The sequence below is a fragment of the Pseudonaja textilis genome, chromosome 1 (genome assembly GCF_049901715.1).
Source record: "Pseudonaja textilis isolate UNSWEBS1 chromosome 1, rPseTex1.2, whole genome shotgun sequence".
Lineage (NCBI taxonomy): Eukaryota > Metazoa > Chordata > Lepidosauria > Squamata > Elapidae > Pseudonaja > Pseudonaja textilis.
In genome coordinates this window covers 211,779,457-211,805,728 of record NC_141990.1, presented here as the reverse complement: position 1 = coordinate 211,805,728, position 26,272 = coordinate 211,779,457, and the positions used below count along the sequence as shown (strand labels likewise).

Genomic DNA, 26,272 nt, shown 5'->3' with positions numbered 1-26,272 from the left:
AAATCCATTCGAGACGGGATATTTTGAAACTCCTTGCAGCACAGCTAACAAAGACAGAATGATAGGATTAGAAAATAACTCCTCACCAACACAGGACGAAAGCCATTAGCCACAATAGGAACTGTCTAGCACCCTTTCAGAACACAAGCACCCCCAGAACAGTTACTTCAAAATCACAGAAAGCTATAAAGATTCACCCACTCATTCAACCATTTGTTCAGCGGACCCAGAACTGCCCACTGTCTTCGTGGTGCTGTTCAATAAACCATCTTTCCAATCAGCCTCCATGTTGTTTTCAGCTTTTTTCTCCCAGCTTGGAACTGAACCAAATGGATTTTTCTTCCAACAAAACCATGTGGATTGGTCAAGGAATTAGCATTAGTAATTTCAAGGTCAATGAGAAAGATGATCAGTTAAAGGTTCTGGCCAGGGCTTTAGAAAGAAAAGATATGTGACAAAGGACTTGTTTGTGACTAAAAGAAGCCAAAAGAAGGAAAAGATTAAGTCTTCCCCTCCAAAAGCAACCTTAAATAGGGGAGGTGGTAGTCATACGATATTAAGAAATTTGGACTCGGTACTGTACACTTTCATGAAAATCTCAAACAGGCAATAGAACTCAGGACCTAAGAGTTTTAGGAAGATGAAGCATGAAGAACAGATCTGGAAAGCGATTCAGCTTGGAAATCAGAAGCAAAAGAAAAAGTGGAGAGCAGCTGAAAGCTGCTGAACTGTGCAGGTTTTGGTTGATGAATTTAAAGGAAATGTGCTCTGAGAGACAGGCCACTGGGTGCTTATTATGTGGAAAAGAAAACCATCAGCGAAGCATACAAAATCTAAATACGGCTATCGTATTTCAACTTGGAAAGTAAGCAATTTTTAATTAGGCCAGTTTGGTCTAGTGATTAAGGCATCAGGCCAGATGCTGGAGGCGGTGAGTTCTAGTCCCACTTTTGACTTGAGAGCTGGCTTTGGGCCAACTCACACCAATTCACTTTACAGGGTTGTTGTGAAGAAAATAGGAGGAAGAAGTAGTATGATGTGTGTTTGCCACTTGAGTTACTTATAAAAATAATAAGGGTGAGATAAATAAATAAACATACAGTGGAACCTTGGGTCACGAACACTTCTTCATGACCAAATCCAGTGTCAGCCCAAAATTTGGGGAAATTGTTGCTTTTGCTTACGAACAGATCCTCAGGTGCCAATCAGTACAGCTGCAGTGATTTTCCCTTCTGCGCACGAGCAGAACTGTAAGCACATGCGCAGTCTCGCTTCTGTTCATGACCAAATCGGGTTGCAACCAAAGTCCTGGAACTATCATGATCCAAGGTTCCACTGTAAGTATTATTTCCCTGCCCAACTAGAATGGTGGGTCTCTAACAGTGGGATCAATTCCTTGCCTTTGCCACAATGCCATACAGGATACTGAGATTTTGTTAGATTTACTGTTAATTTTGATGACAACACTTTTCTTTAATAAAGTCCCACTGACCCAAGCATTAAAAATTCACAATGGAATGATCATATCATATTTAGGTCACCGAAATCTTGTCAATCACTAGATAGCAGGAATAAAGATACAATAAACCCTACTTGGTGACATCCAGTTGTGCCCTGGATTTTTGCAACCCAGTTCATTTAACAGCCTATTACAATGTGCGACTGTAATGTATACATTATAATGTAAAGCTCCAAGAGAAATCATCAGTAAATGATGGTAGGTGTGGTTGTGTTTACATAACTGGGATATGAATTACATGACACCAGCTTGGGAAAGGTACAATGAAGTCCTACAAGGAGCAAATGTACCCCTTGCCGAAGTCACTCCCTGAACACACAGACTACATGTGATCAAGAATTCAGTTATCAAACCGATCTTCCAGATTAAGAAGAGTCACAATGCACAATTGAGATTTTGTATATAGGGATAGTGCTTCAAAATATTCTGGGAACTATATTACAGGGTAGAAGTCTCAACCCACTGGCCACGGACCAGTACTGGTCTGTGGCCTGTTAGGAACTGGGCTGCACAGCTGGAGGTGAGCAGCAAATGAGCAAGCAAAACCAAAACTATCTCCCCCTGGTTTGTGGAAAAATTGTCCACAAAACCAGTCCCTGGTGCCAAAAAGGTTAAGAGACCACTGCTATCGGAGGAATATAGGACAGTTGGAGTTTATCAGCGTGAAATTCAGTACAGTTTATTCCTGTTCATGTGTGTGGTTAAGGTAATTAGAAACACTAGACTACTATTTGTACCTCAGCTAAAATTTGGGATCTACCTTACCCTGTTAGAGGAAAGAAAATGAAAGTGGAAAATGAAAGGCAATACAGGTAATCCTTGACTTACAACCATTCATTTAGTAACTGTTCGAAATTACAAAAAGTGCCTTGTGGCCATTGTAACAACCCTGTGGTCATGTGATCGAAATTCACATGCTTGGCAACTGATATGTATTTATGACTGTTGCAGTGTCCTGGGATTCTTTGGTGACCTGACAAGCAAAGTCAATGGAGAAGCCAGATTCACTTAACAACTGTGTTACTAACTTAACAACTGCAGTGATTCACTTAACCACTGTGGCAACAAAGGTCGTAAAAGGAGGCAAAATTCATGTAACTTCTATCTTGCTTAGCAATGGAAATTTGGGGCTTAATTGTGGCGATAAGTCAAGGACTACTTGTAGCGAATTTCCTGCGTATAAAAGGAGAAGCAAAACCGAAACTTCTTCAGAGAACAAAACGATTTCTAAATATCAAATGCATTTTAATTATGTGCTGAATTTCAGTGACAAAGCCCTTGAAATCTAAATTAAATGTAACTAAAACATTGAAGCAGAATTTCACACACAGAAAGTTACAGCTTATACATTCCAGTTCTCCCTGGTCAAATACATTTGCAAGGGAGCACCGGAAAAGAATTTAGAGAATTTTTGCTACACAGTTTACGGATCATCTGATATTATATATAGTACTTATATAGTCCTAATACGGCTACAGCAATTATACAAATTGCATACTTTGGGATTTTAGCGTTTTTTTATTTATTTGTTTAAAAAGCAGCTGTTGTTGGCTTTAAGTAAGACTTAAAGAAAAGACTTAAGAAAGAAAAACATGCAGCAAATATAGCATCTATCCTCCCCCATTTAAAAGAACCTTACGGGTACTGATCGCCTGCTTTTTTCTCCTTTACAAGAAAAGTAATACTGTCAAGATTCTATTTTGGGAGGTGAAAAAATTATCAACAGGGAAAAGGAAATGTCACTTCCTTCTTCGTTTCTGATCGAAGCTTCCTATAGCTAATTTTTATTATCATTCTGGGTAGCACTTTGGATTCTGCTTCCAAAGGATGCTCTGGAGTGCATGAAAGCATGAATGTTGCTACTGTCTCACTACCAGAGCAGCTGCAAAATCCTAGGAAAGGGTGGCTCTATTTTAGTATATTTGCTTTCCCGCACATTCTGAAACATGTTCTGGAAATCAAGTTTGAAGCTATATATAGCTCGGCTATTATTTATCTTAGAGGAGAAACACTGCAAGTTTGAATCATGCCATGTACCAATATAGACTAATACAATGGAATTACAGGTTTATTGGGGCTTGTTTGTAATTTCTTAGCTGGCTTTCCCAATGATAATTGCCCTGTCACAAACAGATTACAAATCCATTCTATTTGGAACCTACTCCTTTCATGTCATCATCTCTTCCAAGTAACATGGGAATCACATCTTCATAAATTAGAAAAGTGTATATTCTAATAAACTGCACAAATTAAGCCGGTTTATGCATATTTTAAAATAATATAAATAATCAATCTGAGTGAATCTGAAGTATTTTTACAAGTGACATCTAAGAATACATTTAGGCAATCTTTCCTCTTTATAAACGTTGGAAATCTTTTGGAGGAGAAGTATTTTTTATACCAAACATACTGTACATGCTAATCATTTCAATTCACTGTGCAGAATGCTGACACATCCCTAGAGTGCAAAATAAGTTTTTGAAAAGAAACTATATGTTTACATACTTATACTAAATTGTTTAACTAAGTAGATATCAACAATACTGAAGAACAGTAGCAGAAGAAAGCCAGGGGAAAAAAAAGATAAAAATTAAGCATAGCTTGGAAAAAACAGAGGAGTCAAGATGTCAAACCACAAATCCAAATACTGTTAAAACTAAGATGCAAGCATTCCAAGATTTGTGCAGGCAAGTTCACTGTGGAAAAAAATGCTATTGCATTTCTCAAAGCTTACATATAGAATAAAAATTACTAAGCATTAGTAATTTTACAAATACGAAATATCTCACCAAGCAACATTTAGCTTATGTGCAAGTTCTACTTTTCAGAAAAGGAATCTGAAAATTGGCATCTAGAAGTCCAAGGGGACTGTACTCCTAAATATTTATGGAAGCAATGAAAAGGCATGCACCAAAATGCCAAAAACCTAAAGTCTAAAGTCAAAGCTGTTTAGAAAATGTGGTTTTCCTGAAGTAAATTTTTAAGGCACAAATGCAGTAGAACTGTCTAATTTTGAATCTTTTTTCTTCTATTATCTTTTGCTAAATCTCTACTTCAATTTTAATTTTCCACATGAAAGTTTATAAAAGGAAGGTGCAAACATTTATACAACAGGCATTTGGGCTTTAATAATTTTGGAATATTTCTTTTTATCATTTACCCAACAGCAAATATTTTGCAAGCAGTGTTTGTATCAATTATCAGCACTTCACCACTTCTTTCATATATTAAAATAAAGCTGCCTAAATCACCCCAAACTTGGCCATGAATTGGAGAACAAAATTTTAAAATATCAGCAAAGATACTCAAGGCACTATACTCACCAGTATGAATCTTCTCATGTCTCTGTAGAAGGTACTTCTGTATGAAACGCATCTCGCACTGATTGCACTGAAATGGTTTTTCACCTTAAACAATATAATTCCACATCTGTAAGTTAAAAGCTACATACATTCATTTTTAAATACACTCTTGTGAAATGAAACAGTAAACTATTGGAAGCTAGCAACTGTGAGCTCCCAAAATGTTTTAATTTAAAAAGGCTACATAAACTCTCTGGAATAAAATAGTGCTCCTGAGACACTACATAATATATATTTAAAACATTCATTGGCCAAGGAAGAAACCAGAATCTATTTTATAAACAAACTAAAATATGCTACTCGTAAATACATAGTATCTCTGTGTAAGAGCAACACAATTTATCTTACATTAACTGTAAAGACACTATTTTTTTCTGGTATTTTTTTGACACCTTGGTGCATGAAATACGTAAGCTTAGATGCCAGATGTTCTGCACTTAGGAATCTAAAATATACATTACTTTATATTGATTATTCAGTCAATTGTTTCAGATTGATAATAAAAGAAACAATTTAAATTCAAGCAGTACCTGTATGAATGAAGACATGTCTTTGTAAATGGTAGTTGGTTCTAAAGGCAGCATTACAATGCTCACAAATGTGAGATTTGGTAGTTTTCAGACCAAGTGATCCATCCTCATTTATTGTAAGGATCTATTTTTAAAACGGCAAAATTCAGTCTCACATTAATTTCTGAATAATTATACTCAATAAAAATTCATACTCAGAAGGGGGATATTAAGTACTTTAGTATCAAGCCACAATGCAAAATAGGGAGTTTATAAAGGTGGGTGAACTGCAATTATTTCCTTCGGTGATATTAACAATGTGATATTTTTTTTCAGTGTTTGCAATATAGGCGAACAGCTTGCCTCTTCAAGTTCCATTGTTGCAGGATTTCTAGAAAAAAAATGGACAACTATTGTCTGGGATGATATAAGGACCCTTGCCTTAGGCAGGGGGTCAATTAGAAGACCCCAGAAGTCCCTTCCAGCCCTATGATTTCTTGTAAATAATGAAGTAGGACAGCTAGAAACATGTTGATACTATTGCTGCTGTAAACATTTTTTCCCCCTCTTAACACTGGCATCCTGCAACAACTTTAAATGACTTTCTGGGAGACCTAAGAAAAACAAGCAGCAAAATAAGCTATAAAGGGGGTGCTTGCTTACAACTCACAAACTTTTTGCTTACAAATACCCACCAACTGCGAAGTTGTCGTTTTTGTTTTACTTTGTTTTGGGGATAGCCATAATGATATCATGGTGTGTAATTTGGTCCTTTTGCGTGCAGATTGTTAGTGAAATTGTAAGATTTCTCCCAAAGGAACATTTTTAGTCTTAATTACATGTTCATGCATAAGTGGTATGCTGCCCGACAGCTTCAGCCGGGCTTCTCTGCAGCTAGACGAACTACTTCAGTCCATGCTATCTTTAATCTTCTGTGTGAACCATGAATTTTGTCTTTAGTATCATTGCTATGCACTTTCAGCTAAAAGTGCTGAAATTTCTCTGCTGTTTTAAAAACACAAATCTACAGCTGGGGACTCTTAATCCCTAACTACATATATGAAACATGGCAGAAGGCATATTTACTGTCATGCTCTAATTAGGTTAAATTATAATTTTCAAAGTCATTGTTTAAGTAGGACTCAGATGCTACTTTTTGCAGGCAATTTTGAAACCTAATTTATATAAGAAAAAATCTGACGGGCAATGAAAATGGAGAACATGGTTCTTTTAGTGTTTTCAGATTATGAATGAAACAGCTATGTGAAATGTTCAACTGGTTCTGCATACACTTAATGAAAAGTTAAGAAACTGAATTAAACAGGGGAAATATTTTCAACGGTGATTATTTTCAACAGAGACAACATTTGACATTCTCAAGCTTAAACCTCACAGTATGAAACTTGCCACTTAGGACATACTGCTGAGTGGAAATTAATGAGGACAAATAATTGGAGTTCACATTTGCAAATGGCCACACAATATAACAGGGAGTCTGAATTTTAAAATATGAGTTTCATTCCCAAGATCTTACACATTTTTGACATAGTTAATGGAAGAAAATGCAAGATGTAAAACCTTAAATAATAAGGTTCAGATCAACACAATTTCTTTCACAATGTTCTTTCTATTACAGCTATGATTATCACTTTTTCACTGTAAGGTAATTATTTCATTTCAGATACACACAATGATTACTTTCAGCACTAATGCATTTTATGGGTAAAAATAAAGTTCATAAAATCTAGTGTTATTTAATTTGCCCCAATACTAAGCCCTTATTAAAGCTGTTTTATTCATCTAAGTATTCTTTGCTAAATGGTCTTTGTACAGCACAATTATAGAAAAAAATATTTAGAGAAGGGCTTTCCTGAGATGCTAAAGTACACACTAAAGGTTTATGCTGTGAAAAGAAGTTCAAAGAGCCATGCCATGAATATCTTTGCTTTAGAACTGTTGCTAGGTAAATCTATTACTGGCAGATAGTATTTCCAATGGAATGGATGGATTCCATGGTAAATCACCGTGCCCTTTAATTACCAGGTCTTTAATTAATTGTCTTACCTTAGCTGGAGAACGCTGCTTTCTTTTCTTCTTCTTTTGCATATCTATGCCTTCTCGCATTAACTTTTTGTCCCGTTTCTGCTGCTCAGCCACATCAGTAAATGTAATTTCTTGTTTCACACTGATCTGCTAAAATAGCAATTGTAGCATATTCTAAGAAATAATGGCAAATTCATTTGCAAGGGCTCTGTGCTTTTTTATTATGGTGGATTTGAGGGGAGGGGGAACATTTATTGAATGGTCTACTGATCTTGCTCTCTTGCTATATATATATATATATTTGTTTTCTGAGGTATATATTATATATATATATATATATATATATATATATATATATATATATATATATATATATATATATATATATATATATATATATAACAGTTATATTTGAATTATGTGCTATACATACAAATAAAACCTTGATTTATTGGAATAAATATAGAGAGGCCATGTATATTACTGCCAACTGCATTAAATCAGATAGGATGTCATCAGTTGTGATATAATTATACAAATTATGCAGATTTCAGTAATATTATTTAAATTATGTAAATGAAACAAATACAATGAAAATTTTGTCCACTGCATCTGATGCCCATTACGTTAAAGTCTGTTAAACAGGAGATTTACTTAAACATTTAAAACAGATAAACCATTTTTAATTTCTTATTCATGACAATACAAAAAATAAATTCTCCCTCAAATTAAGCTCAACTTCTGATGCCAGATGGACATGATTACATGGACACATCCATCCTATTTTCTTGGCAACAATATTGAGGTCATTACCACAGACTTTCTCTTACATGTTTATTACTTCTCAGCCTTATGAAGCCTTGGGATTCCCGGATAGTCTGTCTATTTCTCAACTATTAACCAATTCCATGTTTAGCTTTTCAAGTTCAGATTGAGTCAACTAGGACCTGACATTTGCTGTCTTAGTCACAATATGCAGGAATGCCAATTTTGCAGTGGAAACTTGAGCTGAGAAATTGGCTCATTGCTCAAAAAGACAGTAATTAAATTGGTACCTAGGCCATACCGTTGTATTTCTAATCTAAATTTTTGATTGCTATTTCTCAGAGTTACTATATAATTCTCAAAAGAACGAGAAGTTCCAGGATGTTTTTGACTGAAATTAGTGTTATTTTTCCTACAGAATAGCAATTACTGTAATTCTTTAATGTTTTCTTGAAAAGACAACTTACATTCAAAGCAGGTGTTAAAGTCAAAACAGGTTATTTCCCACAGAGAAGTAAGACACAAATGTGTTCAGTTTGGCATTAAGATTTAGACATATGGCTTTGTTCTACCTAAGTGTTTATAATAAAATTCTCATGTTTTATGTTCTATATCTCATTTCCCTTCCCAAGATTTTTAACAGAACCTTCAATTGTAAGATCAAAAGGCGAAATCTGACAACATACATAATGAATTACCGTAAAACATACAAGCAAACCTTGCTTAGCAACTACCTTGGGTAGTGACCGTTTGATATTACAACTGTGATTAAAAAAAAGTAATTCTGTGACCAATGCCCATATTTAAAACCTTTCCAGTGTCTTTCCCTCTCTCTCAGTCATGTGTTTGCCACTACAGTCAGTTAGTATATGCTGCCCTATTCTTGATCCATTTTTTTACTCTCTCCTCCCCCTCCAGCAGAGTTGCCTAAGCAAGCTAGTTGTTCCTGAACCAAGTTTTTTCATGGTATAACTGCTCCCTAAAAAGTTCTAAGGCAGGTTAACAAGCTCAGCTCTGTGAACTTAATCAGCAGGCTTAATAGCTGCTGCCTGTAACTGACAAGACTTTAATCATTTTCACAACTTTGACTTTTGTTTGCTTCCTAAGTAGCTCATGCTAAGAGCAGTCAGTATGCTAGGCAAAGAGCTGGCACAAGCATATTTTTCAGTATGTATTTCCCATTGTGTATCTGCTTATTTTCTTATAATCCTTTCTTTTCCAATGAATATACAAACACTACTTCCCTTCTTGCTGATTATCCCAGCCAAAGAGTGAATATTCCAAAGGGAGTGGGAGAGGGGAGGAAAGGACTCCAAAACAGTGGTCCCTAACCTTTCCAGCTTGGTGGCCCAGTCCTGGGGAGAGGCATGTGAATGGCAGGTGAACGCGCATGCCCTCCGGTCACACAAATGGAGGTTCACATGCGAGCAGCAGATGCTTGTGCTCACACGCAAAGCTCCATTCGTCTGGAGCTTCGCCCACAAGCACAAGCAGCCTCCGCTTGTGGAGCTTCGGACGCCTATTTGCCTGCCACTTGTGCAAGTGGAGTTTCACATGCACATGCTTGCTCAATTTCTCCCACAGCCCGCTTTCGAACAGGCCCTTGGGGACCCCTGCTCTAAGAGTAGAGTTCTGGAAACCTTACCCACTCTTTGGCTAAGCTGGCTGTTTAGGGTTGTAGCCTTCTGACACAATAAACCAAAAGAAAGCTGAAGTAAAATCATAAGCACATTTGCACTCATGTGATTTTCTACTTAGTGACCACTTTGCTTAATGATCCAGTTGCTGGTTCTATTTGTTGATCGCTCAGTGAGGACCATCTGTAGTTGCTAATTCTCAAGCTCAGAAATTCTTCAATTATAATTAACAAAATTGAATTTTTGTTTCATATTTTCAGAATCAAGATTTCTCAAGTCTTGAACTATCTGAAATGAACATGTTTGCCTACACATATAATTTTTATATGGTGAATGAAAATCCATACCTAATTTGCATAAACTTTAGATCTGACATGAATCAAGAAGTGAATTTTACTGTGTAAAACCGTCTCAGAACCCTACAATATTCTTTAAAGTTTATCTTCAGTAGAAATTTTGTAAAAACAGATATAAAAATAACTCACAATCATGGATAAATCATGGATAAATCCCATGATAAAATTTTTGTAAATTTCATCAACATTAGTCAAATAGTTTGGCTTTAAAAGCAACTTTGTGCTTGTAAAATGCTCATATCAGATATCTTTGTCTTTCATTCAGGATCAAAGTCATCTTGTATATATGCAAAAACTACAGTGTCCCAGCAGAATTTTCAGTGCAGCTTATTACCCCCTTGTTTTCCACTACATTCTCAATCCCTCACTTTAATTGCCATGTTTGTTGGCTCTTCTGCCTTCCTTCAGTCCTTATCAGTGTCTTCCTGCTCACTCTCCTCCAATTGCACTCATCTATTCATTTGCTTAAGGGCTGGAACTTTTCTAAGAATTCCAGAATGAAAAAGAAAATAAACCTGCAATTCTGGAGGAGGAGGGTGTTTATAGTGTTAATAGAGGAAAACACTTTTTTAATGTCATAATCCCATCAGTAATTTTAAGAACCATTAGTCTCTTTAGACCACAGAGAAGAGGCTAGAAAGGTAACAAATACATAGTACCAAGATGCACACAACTAGAAAAACTGGATGAAGTTATCTTAGAACAACCTTTTAAAAACATGTTTCCTCCCACTTTGGTTTGTCTTCAAACCGAATCAATCACTGATTAAAGAAATAAGATACCCACAAACCACTGCCTTTTTCTCATGATTACCTTTTGCTCACACTTTGACTCAATCTCTACATAATCGCTGCAGGCAAAATTAGGGGAAGAAAATACTTACAGGAACATTAACTGCGTAATGAAGCCCTTGAGGAAGTCTGTCTTGTCCCTCCATGTCATCATCATTTTTCACCGTCTCTTCATGAACCATAAGTTCATCATGTGGGATCATTTCTTGCGGCCGGAGTTCACTTTGTTGTAAAACTTCATCTGCAGAAAGAATTTCTTGACGTGCCATAGCCCGGTCTTGAAGCACTGCCTCTTGCCGTTCCACAGAAATTGCTGACTGATTAGAGGTGGCACCCATTCCAACCATATCCCTCGATGACTGCATCTGTTCTATGCTACCACATTTAAGAAACAATCCTCCTAGCTTATCTTCAATGTTCATTCTTAAGTGCAGTAACCTAAAAGAATGGAATTAATAAACCGAGGTGAACACTATATATGAGGTACATCCTCAAGTCTTGCTGACAGCGCTGCTGAAAAGATTATTTTCTGACTTAAGTGCAGTATAAGGAACACAATATACTTTACTGATGAGACAAAAATCTAACTACAAGAGTTTTGTCAATCCCCTCCCAGAAAATGAAGTACACCTCCCCCACCCCAAACAAATAAAATATTTGTCACCTTTAAATCTCAAGCCTGGCAATTATACAGAATCAAAACCATATACATTACTAGAAAAAATACAGAACAGGATGTACAGTATTTGGCCCAGAGATCCAACACTATGGCACTGAGTTTCTTGAAGAATGTCAGAGTGCACCTCCTATGTTACTGGGAGTCATAGGATATTCAGAAGATTTCCTCTTCTAAGAATGGGTGAGGCTTGGATTTCCAGGGCGGGGGGAACGCTAGCATTGGATTCCCCTCTTCCAGACTGACTGTCTAAAAGCTTCAGCAAACCACCACCCCCCCCAATGAAATTCCAACATCAGAAAAGGGGAAAATGAGGGACATTGGAGACCACACTCAATTGAGGAAAACTTTGGATCTGTGGAATCCAAAGGTCTCCTATTCATCAATGACACTTCCAACATAGGAATACGTATTTATAACAAACCTCATTTCCCTCCTGTTACTTGCAAAGGGGAAAAACAGTAAATAATCGCCACCCTCATTTTGGCTCTGTAGCATGAGTATAGCAGGGCTTTGAATATGAGAGGCTACAATATCAAATAAGAGGCACAAAAGCTATTAGAAGTCAGCATTATAAATATATATATATATATATATATATTATTTTTTTTTGAGGTTCCCGGTTATGGATTTTGTTGGGTTCCAGCGTAAGGGAGAGATCGTTGATGGGTCTCATTCATCATCTGATTCATTCAGATGATGAATGAGCACGGTCTGCTCCCCCCCCCAAGTCCTAATTTATATAAATTGAGCTCTAAGATTGCAGCCGATATCTTCTCCCCTGGCTGGTCCAAACGGACCTAAAGTAGAGATGGTGAGATGGTGAGGTGATAGTGAAGGGCATATCCTGTGGATCCCAGGGACTCCGCAAAGTCCCAGGTTGATCCGGGAGAGGTCCTTTTTGCCGGCGGTGGAGAGGCAGCCCCAAAGCTGCTGAAGTCGGGACAGCTCCGGAAAGGAAGAGGCTGAAAGAGAAAGTGTGTCGGCTGGGTGAGAATCTTTTTTTTTACTAACTTTCTGAGACTTGAAAGGACACTCTGAATATAGGAAGAAACCTGTGAGATTTTTGACGAAATTGAATAAGCGGCGAATTTTAAAGGGAGACGTCAAAGTGAGGCTTTGGTTTTTTTTCCTTACTTTTTTCTTTTTCTTTTTACTGGACTTTATCGTGACTTTGCAGTTAACCGGATTGAATTTTCTTTTATATATATATTTACTTTCTAATTCTCCTTCTTGATTTCTTAATTTTTTTTAGACTAGAGGCTCCCTTTGGTTACTATATATATATATATATATATATATACATGTATATATTTTCTCTTTTTTTCTAACTTAAATTACGTTTTTCTGGGAGGAGGGGGAAAGTGAGAATTAAGAAACTTTGTAACACTGCCAACTAGAGGCTTGAAAATACTTTATTTGAAGTGGAGAGAACTGTGAAAGACTCCTTCTCAAGGACATTTCAACTTGATAAGATAGAGGGAAGAGCGTGGCAGAATGTTATTACAGGTGCTCTTCTGGACTTCTATCAACAACTTAACACTTGAGGCTTGGCTTTGAAGCTTGTGGAGAAGAGAGTCATAATAAGAGCCTTGGACAATTAAACAAAGTGCAGTGTGTTTTTTTTAATCTTCTTTCGGTTGTGTTACCCCTCCTTGCCAGTTTCTCTGTAAACCTTAATTTTAGTAATATTTTTATTTTTGCTTTTCATTTTAAAGGGAAAGCCTCAGAATTTTTTCTCCCTTTCCCTTTTTTCCCTTTTTCCACTGGGATCTTTGCTTTTTCCATCCATGTTCTTGGACTATTTTGGTTTTTTTTATTATTATTGAGATTTCCTAACTGGATTAAGGTGTGAAGAACCTGAAGAAATTTTTCTTTTCTTTTGTTCTTTTTTTTATTATCATTGGGCTTTTTCCTTCTTTTTATTTTTATCCTTTATTGTGGATTATTTCATAATTAGATTAGGGTCCAGAAGAACCTGAAGATTTTTCTTTTTCTCTTTTTCCTTTTTATTATTGGGCTTTTTACTATTGGGCTTTTCCATTTTGGATTATAATTGGCTACTTTACCAGCTGGATTAAAGTTTAAAAAGAATTTGAAGGTCTTGAATTGTTTAAAATGAGCAGGAAACTCATACCTTCTGGCGTCTCTACCTCTACTTCTGCCTCCCCACCATCTGGAGGACAACGTTTAATCCAGACAATGTTAAAGCAAGATAAAGAACAAGAAAAAGTGACCTTACAGATGATTATGCAAGGAATCCAAGATCTCAAGATAAAATCAGATACTATTGAACAAAGAATAGAGAAGACCGATGAAAAAGTGGAAAATATTCAACAAATGATGGTGAAGTATGATGAGAGATTCCAAAAAATCAAAGAAGAAGGTAAACAAAGAGAGGAGAAGATTGGAAATATTGACAGCAGACTAACAGTGGTTGAACAAAATAAAAGTGGGATGCTGAAGTGGGAGATGGAGAGGTCAGAATTCTATCTCAGATTTCAAAATATAGAAGAAGAAAAAGGACAAAATTTGGCTGCGATAATGATAAGAAATTTTGGCTGATGCTTTGGAAATAACAGAGGAAAAGATGATGGATGGAGTAGATGAGGTATAGCGAGTTTTCACAAGATATGCGATGAGAAATAACTTACCAAGAGAAGTCCACATCAGATTTACCAAAAAAGCCATCAAAACACAAATATTACAAGCGGTAAGAGAGACGACGTTGAAATACAAAGGCAAAGAGATCGTGGTTTTAAAACAAATACCTAGAAGAGTGAGAGAGATGAGAAGAGAATACGATTCTTGACCAAAATGCTATTGAAAAAGGAGGTGAATTATAGATGGCTGATTCCAGAAGGACTAATGTTTACGTGGCAAGAACAGAGACATAGAATTGACTCAATTGAGAAAGCAGAACTTTTCTACGCAGAATTTTTCGGAAGGAGAGAAGAAGAGGCAGAGAAAGAGGTCTCATTAATTGAGTTCCAAGAGGAACAAATGGGGACTGAAAAAGAAGAAGGCGCAGTAGGTGGACAGGTGGATATCAAAGAACAACGGGAACCAAGATCTACGAGAGCTGTCAAACCTAACTACAAAATATAATCATGGAAGAGAAAAAATTGATTACAATGAATATAAATGGACTTAATTCAGCTGTTAAAAGAAGGAAGATTTTTCATAAATTAGGGAAATTAAAGTTTTATATAATTTGTTTACAAGAAGTACATATTAAAAAACAACATGAACAATTGTTAGTACAGCCAAAATTAGGGAAAATATTTACTTCTTTGACTCTATGTAAGAAAAGAGGAGTGGTTTTATACATTAAAGAGGCTACCCCAGCAAAATTGATTTATACTGATGAAGATGGAAGAGTATTAATGGTGGAAATAATGGACAACAATATAAAAATACTTTTGATTGCAATTTGTGCTCCGAATGATAAACAAGAAGAATTTTATAAAAAACTATACATGAAAATAACTGGACTGGACTATGCCAATATAATTATGATGGGAGACTTTAATGGAATTGTGGACAATAAACTGGACTATATAGCAACAACAAAGCAAAATAGAAAGATTCTCCCTAAATCCTTCTTTAAAATGATAGATGAATTAACCTTAAAAGATATATGGAGAGAAAGAAATGCTAAAACTAAACAATACACTTTCTATTCAAATAGACACTTATCATGGTCCAGATTGGATATGATTTGGATCTCAACAGAATTAATATCTAATATTCAAGAAACAAATATTGGAACAAGTACTTGGGCAGACCATAACCCAATGACAATTAAATGAAAGGGACAAAAAAAAAAGATCCAGATGGACACTAAATAATACTATCTTAAAGGAAAAAGATTTTATACAATGGATTGAGAAAGAACTGGCTTATTTCTTTAGGGAAAATAAAAAAGAAGATACTTCAATGCAGAATGTTTGGGATACAATGAAGGCATATGCCAGAGGTTTGGTAATAGATTACATAAGAAAAAAGAATATCAGGAAAAGGCAAGCCACTAAAGCCTTGGAAGATGAGTATAAAAGACTTGAAAAAGAATTACAGAAAATGCCACAGAAAAAAGATATTAAATTGAAATTGGACATAACTAAACATAAAATGGGTTTAATAGAGAAAGAAGAACTGGCACAGAAAATTAGAAATGCTAAACAGAATTATTTTGAAGATGCAAATAAACCAGGTAGATGGCTAGTATATAAATTGAGAAAGGAGAAAGAATGAAGGAAAATATCGCAGTTAATAGATGACCAAGGCCAAGTTTGTCATGGTAATAAGGAGAAAAAGGAAATTATTCGAGACTTCTATGGGCAACTATATAAGCAAGAGAATATTGATGAGGAAAAAGTCAAACAGTATTTACAGAATGCTAACCTACCTAAGATATCTAAAGAGACTGAAGAAATGCTAGAAAGCAATATAACAATGATGGAATTAACTGAAGCATTTAAGAAACAAAATAATGGGAAAGCACCAGGTCCAGATGGGCTTCCGGCAGAATTTTATAAAACACTACAAGAATCATCGAGCATTCCATTGTTAGAAGTCATGAATGAAGCTATGTCAAAGAAGATGATATCTAAAACATGGTCAGAGGCTTATATTACACTTATTCTAAAAGAAGAGCCTGATCCACTGCAAATTAAGAACTATAGACCTATTTCTTTATTAAATGCAGACTATAAAGTCTTTGCTTCAATTTTAGCAGAAAGACTTAAAAAATATTTAAATAATTTCATTCATCCAGACCAAAATGGATTTCTGTCAAAGAGACAAATTAGAGACAATATGAGAGTAATCCTGGATACTTTGGAATACTATGAGGCACATCCTGAAAAGCAAATGGCTTTGATATTCCTAGATGCTCAAAAGGCATTTGATAATGTGAACTGGAGATTTATGTTACTACTACTGGAACAGATGGGTTTTGCCAGAAGATTTATTCAAGCAATAGAAGCCATATATCATAAGCAAACGGCAAAGGTAATGATGGAGGGAGAACTTACAGACTTTATTAATATAAGAAAAGGCACAAGACAAGGATGTCCCCTATCTCCTTTGCTATTTGTATTGACCTTGGAAGTGTTGAATAGAAATATTAGAGATGATAAAAGCATAAAAGGAATGAAAATTAAAAAGGAAGAATTCAAATTGCAAGCCTTGCGGATGACTTAGCCTTTATTTTGGAAGACCCTTTAGAAACAGCTCCAAAGCTATTGGAAAAGATAGAGACATATGGCGAGGTGGCTGGTCTGAAAATAAATAAAGATAAAACAAAGATCTTGACAAAGAACATGCTACTAAGACAAAGATAAGAACTGGCAGACCTGTTGAAAATCCAAGTCACAAACAAGGTCAAGTATTTGGGGATATACTTGACATCAAGATGTAGCACATTAAAAGAGAATAATTATATTAAACTTAAACAACAGATAGCCTTAGATTTGAAGAAATGGGAAAACTTACAATTGTCATTAATAGGGAGAATTTCAACAATCAAGATGAATATTTTACCCAGAATCTTATATTTGTTTCAAACAATACCAATTAGGCTCGGAAAAGACTATTTTGAAGACTTAAATAAAATTGTGCTGAAGTATATATGGCAAGGTAAGAAAGCGAGAATAAAGCTAAAGCTATTGCAAGATGCTAGAATTAGAGGAGGTTTTGGCTTGCCTAATTGGGAGTTGTACTACCAAGCTGCAAACTTGATGTGGGTCAAGGAATGGATAACATTAAGAAAGACTAGATTGTTGACATTAGAAGGTCATGATTTGCTGTTGGGTTGGCACGCTTTTTTATGGTATAAGGGAACTAAAACACAGGGTTACTTTAGAAGACATTATATACGGGAGTCTTTGTGGTTAAATTGGGAGAAGATAAAAAGACAATGTTATTTGAAAAGTCCAGTTTGGTTATCGACTATTGAAGCATTTTCCTATCCTATAATTTATAAGAAGAAACAAACAGTTAGATATGGGGAACTATTGGATGAAAAGGGTGAACTTAAATCGATACAAAATCTAGAGGAACAAGGTATAAAGATGAATTGGTTTTCATATGCACAAATACACTCAAGATATGATGAAGATTCTAAAACAGAGGGATGATAAACAGACTGATCTAGATAAGATTTTGACAGGTACTGATGAAAAGGTGATTAAAAAATTATATGGTTATTTACTGGGAATTAAGCTAGAGGAAGAACAAGTTAAAGAAACTATTATTGTTTGGGGCAAGAATTTTGGATATGGGATTGATTTAGAGAAATGGCAAAAACTATGGTCGCAAAATTATAAAATGACAATGTCAACAGCCTATAAAGAAAATCTGTATAAGATGTTTTACAGGTGGCACTTTCCCCCGACAAGGATAGCAAGAATGTTCAAGAATAAATCTGAAAAATGCTGGAAATGTCATCAGATACCTGGCTCATATTACCATATGTGGTGGACTTGTGAGGATGCTAGAAAATATTGGACTAAAATCCGCATATGGTTGGAAAAAATAACAAAGAAACACACAGATTTGAAACCGGAGTTTTTTTTATTGGGAATCTTACCAGATACATACAGTAAAGACTTGAAATATCTGATTGTAAATGTATTAACAGCGGCTAGGATTGTATTTGCTAAAAATTGGAAAAATGAGAAAATACCATTGCAGGAAGAAATTATTAAGAAAATATTGGAATGTGCTGAGATGAGTAGATTGACATTTGAAATCAGAGAGCAAGAGGATAAACAATTTTATAAAATTTGGCACCTTTTCTATCAATGGTTGGATGATAAAATATAATAATAGAATATTTAGAATGTTAGATGAGAAGGAATATCTTTGCTTTTTCTTTTTCTTTTGTTATTTGACATCATATCTATAAAATGTTTTTAGGATAGATTTGGTATGATTATATGATTTGTTATAGAATAAACTACCTAAATTATAGTTATCTCATAAAGTATGAATGAATAAAATTATAGTCAAATGATTTTTTAATAGCGATAATAGGATATATAAGTTTGGATTGATAATATGCATTATTATGTAATGTAATTGTAATTGAGACTACAAAATGAATGCACAAAACTGATGAACCAACCGACACACTGTTTGTTTGTATGGAAGAGAGCTGATGTTTTTATGTTTTTGTTTGTTTTTAAAAATCAATAAAATTGTTTTCATACACACACACACACACACACACACACACACACACACACGAATGTATATTTGCAAAGTGGAAACCTAATTTGCTAGCATGTAATCTGTGCCAATGTGATTTAATTATGGAATACTTTACGCACAAAGGAATGCTTAATTTTACCCACTTAATGTGCATTTTCTATTGAAAAGTTGCTTCCAAGGGGTCATCTTCAAGGACAGCCTCCTTGAAAAGAGAGAGTCCCAGTGTCCAATTGTGAAGTGATTAGAGCCTGAGTGACTGCCTGAAGGGCCTCCCAATCTGGGAACAGGCACAACTGGCACACCAGATGGATCTGTGCAAAGGCCCTCCTAGCCATATCTGCAACCTGCTCTTTGACTTCCAAACTGTACTCCAGTCTCAAATGAGAAAGTGTAACACAAGGCCAAACTGGGATATTTGTAAACTGATTTAATATGCCAGTTCCTCTATTAACCCAAACACATTCAGACTGGGATTATCCCAAGATGTAAATCTGTTATAAGAATAATGTAACCAATGGTAGAGTTGAAAATCAGGAAAGTTAAAATCCCTATCTAAACCATAATTTAGATAAAGAAACTAGGGGAGTGTTGTTCTTATTAAAAGCATTCTTCAAAACTCACCAAATCTGCTTCAAGTTCCTTAAAAGTATTAGCAAGGAATTCCTTCTAAGAATTTTAGAATAATGTTAATTATTACAACATTTGTCTTTCCTTATAACGAATAGGAAATCTCTCTCTCTCTCTCTCTTATCTATCCATTTATATAAATATAAAACTGGGGAAAACAGGTTGAAATATTTATGTCCAGAAATGAAAAAGCCATTCTTACAATAATTATTCCAAGATATTTAAACAATTCTAGAATTCAAAGAACTCCCATTTTTTTACAGATTTTCACAAATAAATTACAGCCTATGGCAAATTTTAAAGACTTACTCCAATTAACTGAAATACCTAATAATTGACCAAACCGTGGCATAATACCAATAAATTTTGCCACCAAATATTCACAGTTTGCAATAAGACATAATATATTATCAACGTATAAAAATAATTTGTTCAACTCCAGCCATTTTTATGGCCAGAATATCCTTTGACTGCCTGAAAAACGAGGAGAGGTCACACTTGATGAGTTACATCAAACATCTTGACAGGTAAAGAAATAGTCCCATCTGTAATGATCCTGGTCTTTGTATAAATCCAACAAATGAAAAGAAGGAAATCCATGTTTGGCCAAATCTTGACTCAAAATTTCAACTCTTTTCTTCACCTAATGAGGAAATTATTGCCAATTCTATTTTTTTTAAAGTAATGTTATGCATAAGATATCAATTAATAATAGATAAAGGCTTATTGGCCTTTTCTGAAACTAGACTGCAGTAATTAAAATAAAAGTACATCAAACCTTCAATTTAACTATTTTAGGAAGACATTTGTTACATCTAAATGTCTTTAGTCTACATAGAAATAGCACTTAGACTTATATACCACTTTAGAGTGCTTTATAGACCTCTCTAAGTGGTTTACAGAGTCAGCATTTGCCCCCAACAATCTGGCTCCTCATTTTACCCACCTTGGAAGGATGGAAGGATGAGTCAACCTTGAGTCTGGTGAGATTTGAACTGCCAAATTGCAGGCAGCTGGCAGTCAGCAGAAGTGGCCTGCAGTACTGTATTCTAACCATTGTGTCACCATGGCTCATATCAGAGTTCCCCAATCTTTTTGGCTTTGCACACCACCAGGGAGGGAGAGGGGATGGTTCCATGCACTGCTCATGTAAATGGAGAGTGCACGCATGCACTTGCTGGGTGCTCCCGTGAATGGGAATGCACACATGCACTCGCCTGGCGCTTCCACGGCCCAGTTCCAAACGGCTCAAGGCCTGATAGTGGGGGTTTGGGACCCCTAGTCTATATAACAGGGTTGCTGTCAACATTTTAGTATCAATGTTTATTAAGGAATCAAGCAGTAATTTGTATAATCAGCCAAACCTTTACCAGGCTTCAAAACCACTGTCATATTATCTGGATAAAGGAAACTAAAAGAAACTTTATTCAAGCAAGTTTCATTATAACTTGCCAGAATGAAGAAGAACCCACCCTCCTTCATTATGTATGTTATATTACTAAGTTGGAGTAGGAATTTTCTTTTTTTCATACCTTAATAGAATGTGTTAATTCTCATACATATAAAAGTGCAGCCAGATAATTAACTGGTGATATGTAAACTTTGGAAGAACTATAGTAGTTAAAATGATTAATACCTCACTCAGTAACTTTTTCTTTGCTATGTTGAGAATATTTTTAATTAATTATATATTTTGTCCTAAGCAACCTTAGTAGAAATGTCTTTCCTCTTACTCTCTCTCAATAGTCTTGTCTTATATAATTATATAATTCTTTTTCTTTCTTCCTTCCTTCCTTCCTTCCTTCCTTCCTTCCTTTCTTTCTCTTTCTTTCTCTCTCTCTCTCTCTATCTATCTATCATCGTTCATGTTTCGTGATTGCACATTTCCCAGCTGGATGAAGTCCATAAAAGGAATTAAGTTCCAACTGAGCAGATATAAAAGCTTTCTATGTTTCAGGTGTAAATTGGTTTATACATGTACTCATAAATTTCTTACTTCTTCTCTCCAAATGCTTTTGCTCAGATTTTTTAAATGTTTTTTTCCATGAAGCATAAGCAACAAATAGATATATATGTCTTAAAATGAATCTGAAACGCAAATAAAGTTCACAGGGTGCTTTTCTTTAAAAAAAAAAATCTTCAAAAACCTTGTTTTTTTTATAAAATGTGATAATGATAAATAAAACAAAATAATCAAGCATATATTGGGATCAAAAAAGGAAAATATGAAAAATATATTTCCTTCAGCACCGAATTAAAACTGGAAATTTCCAGAATACAAAACAAGGTAAAATGGAATCAGAAGTTTTTGTTGGTTAGGTAAATACAGATGTGTAGCTAACTCTACTAAGGTTATTTTTAGTTACTGTGTATTTTAGTCAGCTTTACCGGCCAATACCCATGCCTTCTATTCAATCTCATGCTATCTGGTTAATTCAGGATTTTGGTGCACAGAATTACCCTTTCCTTTCTGACACATCTATATTATCCAGGAATTTGTCCACAATATTATAATTTTCCTGTGAATCCATTACAGAACTTTGGAGCAGCAGTATATAATGTTAGCACTATAATCTCATTTATCATTAATTTTTAATGATAATCTTGATTTATAACTTTAATAATTAGAGTTTACATTTTCCTTTTTCTTATTTTTAATAAAATTGATCTTTAAATCGTAAAGTGGGTCTTCTTCTCCAACTCTCAAAAAAGGGGACAGATTTACCTAGTCACACACTACAGATCTACAGATTTTATTATTGTTGTATAATTCCAGTATCACTAATCATGTGTCACGGCCAATGTTGATCAGATGTATTCGTCGTTTGAGCTCTATCCAGAAACTTGGGAATTGCATTGGTAGCATCTAATTATTTATGAACTCCACAGCTCCCCTATTTGCACTTGGGCTATTTTAAATTGTTCCAAATTTAGATAAATCAATTTCTAAGTCTTTGTGGTACTGCATCTGGTGCCACAATAACAAAGCACCCCTCTATTTTGGCTTTTAATATACCATTCCTAAGCCACTGCCATAATTTGGTATTGTCCAACTGCCCTTCAACGTATTTTTTTAAATGCTCATGGAGTGCTTTGGATGTTTTAGAGTGTTGTTGTCTGCATACAGTCTGCCAGATAGTTCTGCTTGGATCCTGCTCATTTCTATTGTGTCCAAATATTTTTTACAGATCTTTTAGTATGGTATCTAGCACACAAGCCACTATTGGCATCATTACAACTTTCTTATCCACATTTGCTTGCTATCTCTTTAGATTTCTCTGCTTTTTCTTTCTCACTGACCCTTCTACTGTGCTGTCAATTGACCCAGCTACTGTGCTGTCAATTATCCACACTTGGTTTTTTTGTAACCACAGTCATAACTGGCTTATTGTGGAATAAACTGTGATTGGTTTGTATGTGTAGGTCCCATGGGATTCAAAAACCTTTCTGTTTTTTTTCTTCCACATTGTGACTGGGTTGCTGGTAAGATGTAATTCTTAGCTAGATTCCAATAAATAAGACCACTTTACTGCATCTTTTAAATAGTACAATCTTCTCACATCCACATACCAGGTGTTCCTCCTGTTCTTTGCATAACTGACATGTTTTCTCAGTTTTAGCTTTAATTACACTTATATATTGCGACTGTTCTTGAGTCACGAAAATAAGCTTTCCGTTTCCTTCTTTAATGTGCCTTTTTGAAACCACTGCCATATATTTTTATTTACTAACTTCCCTTGAATAATGTTAAACTACCAGCCATGTAATGGCTTATTTTGCCAATTGTGCATTTGCATCACCAGCTGCTCATTCTAGTATACATGCTTGATTTCATTGCTTTTCAGTACAGTATACTTCCTTTGTTAGGTCGTTTAGTTTATCTTCTTGGCTATGTATTCAGCCAGAAATCCTTTTTTTTTTTCAATTGTTTCCTTCATTTGCAGCGCTCCATGTCTGCTTTTATTAAAGGGCACACATGACCTATCCATCTCACTATAGGGATGCAGTGCGCAGTCTATGATCATAGTTTTAATCTAATGCTTCTAGCTCGGACTGTGTCTACTTTATAATTTCAGCAGAGTATCAAAAAGTGAGGTACCTCAGGTCATGATGGCTTTAACAGCATTTTTTATCATGAAGTTTGCACTTTCCCTACCAGTGGTGGGATTCAAAAAAATTTTTACTACCAGTTCTGTGGGCCTGGCTTTGGTGGGCATGGCGTGGCTTGGTGGCCATGGCAGGGAAAGGATACTGCAAAATCTCCACTCCCATCCCACTCCTGGGGGAAGGTTACTGCAAAATCCCTCTCTCTCCCCACGCGCTAACCTGCTTTCCAGCTCCGTTCTCCTGCGCAGGGCAACAAAAGAAGACCCAGCTGATCAGCTGGGACTCGGGAAGGAGAGAATAGATGGGGGCAGAGCAATAGATGGTGGTATTTACAGGTTCTCCAAACTACTTAAAATTTCCGCTACCGGTTCTCCAGTTTGTGGACATCCATATATGTAGCATTGGATCATTTTTCTCAATAAATAGAATGTTTCTGACTCATTTAATTGGGTTCTCTCGTTTCAGGACTTGAATGGATAACAAATCACATTTTAGGTCACATGTATCCAGAAACATTGAAGGTGTTCACAAACTTTTAAGAATTACTATAGTTTCAGGTAATCCATATATAGGAGGTGCAAAAGCTGAATTGAGGTTTCAATGTCTGATATCCAGTCCAAATTTTACTCAAAATTATTAACAGGAGAATCAACAGTATTACCAATACTGGTCGTAATAATGGTAAGAGGAATATTCCTGAAATATTCTTTTGATGTTAATGTAATGGTATATGGGAAAAATCTTAGGAGTCAGGATGAAGTGATGCTGCCAAGGCCCTAGACAATGGTCAGATGAAAGAATTTTACTCTAGTCATAAAGTTGGTCTTAACAAGTAGACCAGACAGGAAACACAACCAGATACCCTAATTGTACTTTATTGTAAAGCTATATTAACAGAATCTTTCAAATCTGAAAGTAACATTTTTCTGCCATCATCTTTAACAGCCCAAGAAATTAGGAAGGGTCCTTTCTTAAATTCTTGCTCAGTCCACTATGCAGCGGTGGGTTATGTTCTCTCTTATCTGACAGTTCCCTAGACAGCATCTCTTTGCCCCATCGCCTGAAGTCTTTCCCACATATTATTACAGTTAACTTGGCTGATTTATTCATGACTGATTATCATCTATGCTTCCCACAAGTGCATTGGTTTTTTTTAAAAAAAATGTGATTCACTTCAGTCATTTCCAAGCACTCTGAAATCCAACTCTGAGGATAACCAGTCAAACACGTTAGCCAAGCAACATGCTCTTTTTTCTCCTTTTACAATTTTCTAAAAGCAGTTTACTAGAAGCTGGTCTTTAATACCCTTTGTGTTTTATCTATTTCTTCTTAATTGGTAATACTTATTGTTTCTAAGTGAATTAAATAGTACCTACTTGAATACCTGATTCTGAATAGTACCATAAAAGTTCAGTTATTATTGTTGTTATTTCTCTGCTGGTTAGGTACTCGGGTAAAATAACTATAGGTAATCATTGACTTACAACCACAACTGAGCCCAAAATTTCTATTGTGAAGGGAGATGTTTGTTAAATGAGCTTTGCCCCATTTTATGACTTTTCTTGCCACAGTTGTTAAGTGAATCACTGCAGGTATTAAAATATTAATACAGTTGTTAAGTGAATCTGGCTTCCCCATTGACTTTGCTCATCGGAAGGTCACAAAAAGTGATCACCTGATCCTGGGACACTGCAACCATCATAAATATGAGTCAGTTGCCAAGCATCCAAATTCTGATCACACGACTATAGTGATGTTGCAATGGTTGTGTGAAAAACAGTCATAAGTCACTTTTTTCAATGCTGTTGTAAGTTTGAACAGTCATTCAATGAACTGTTTTAAGTAGAGGACTATCTGTACACCAAGGTGGGTCAGGTGTGTAAATTCACAGGATTCCTGGGAGAGGACAGTTGAGACGTCCTCCCAACTTTCACATAATGGGCTCAGCTGTGCCACTAAACATCTATATATTACAGTTCCCTATCAGATCAACTGAGAATCAAGATACTAAGTAACAATCAAGTAAGGAACACATAAAATATGGAGTTGAGTTTAACCAAATTAAATTCCAACAAATAATGTTATAATACAGTGGCCTCCAACCTTTCTGCCTTGACGGACTGGCAGAGGCGGCGGTGGAGGGGTGGGAGAGAAGATGGTTTTCATGCGCATGCATGCACCATTCTCACAAATGCAGCTTCTCAAGCGCACGTGTGCAGGCATGCACTCACCCACCACTTCCACATCCCAGTTCTGAAGCAGCTGCAGCCCGGCAAGGGGCCATGAACCGGGGAGGTTGGAGACCACTGCTACAATTCTTCCCACTTACAAGAAATAAATTTATCAAGGAATAACATTGGGACGTGGTGGTGCAGAGGCTTAATGATGCTGGAACTCCTGGCCAGAAAATGGTCTGCACTCTTGTGGTTTGAGCCTGGCTCCAGGAGATGGAGTCAGCGCCCATCACTCAATCCCGAGCGCCTGCCCACCCAGCAGTTCGAAAGCATGCAATATTGCAAATAGATAAATATGTATCACTTTGTGTGTGTGTTATGTTGTGACACATATCAGAGAAGGAAAGCCAATGGTAACCATGGTTCCCAAGTCCCAAGAATATTCTCAGGTCAGGCACATCTTAGGTTTACATGGCAAGAAAAAGAAAATT

General features: G+C 35.8%; 1 protein-coding gene across 2 annotated transcripts in view; it reads right to left on the bottom strand.

The window, feature by feature from the left end:
* ZNF148 (zinc finger protein 148) overlaps nucleotides 1-26,272 on the bottom strand; it is a 47,131-nt gene that overhangs the window by 8,764 nt on the left and 12,095 nt on the right. The window contains exons 2-5 of one of the 2 annotated variants that reach the window (XM_026707865.2): nucleotides 11,075-11,420; nucleotides 7,455-7,580; nucleotides 5,412-5,535; nucleotides 4,843-4,926 (exon numbers count right to left, since the gene is read on the bottom strand). In XM_026707865.2, the coding sequence (XP_026563650.1) occupies nucleotides 4,843-4,926; nucleotides 5,412-5,535; nucleotides 7,455-7,580; nucleotides 11,075-11,404 (664 nt within the window). In that variant the 5' untranslated portion in view covers nucleotides 11,405-11,420. Of the gene's footprint in view, nucleotides 1-4,842; nucleotides 4,927-5,411; nucleotides 5,536-7,454; nucleotides 7,584-11,074; nucleotides 11,421-26,272 lie in introns of both variants that reach the window. The other variant, XM_026707864.2, reaches the window with a different exon arrangement.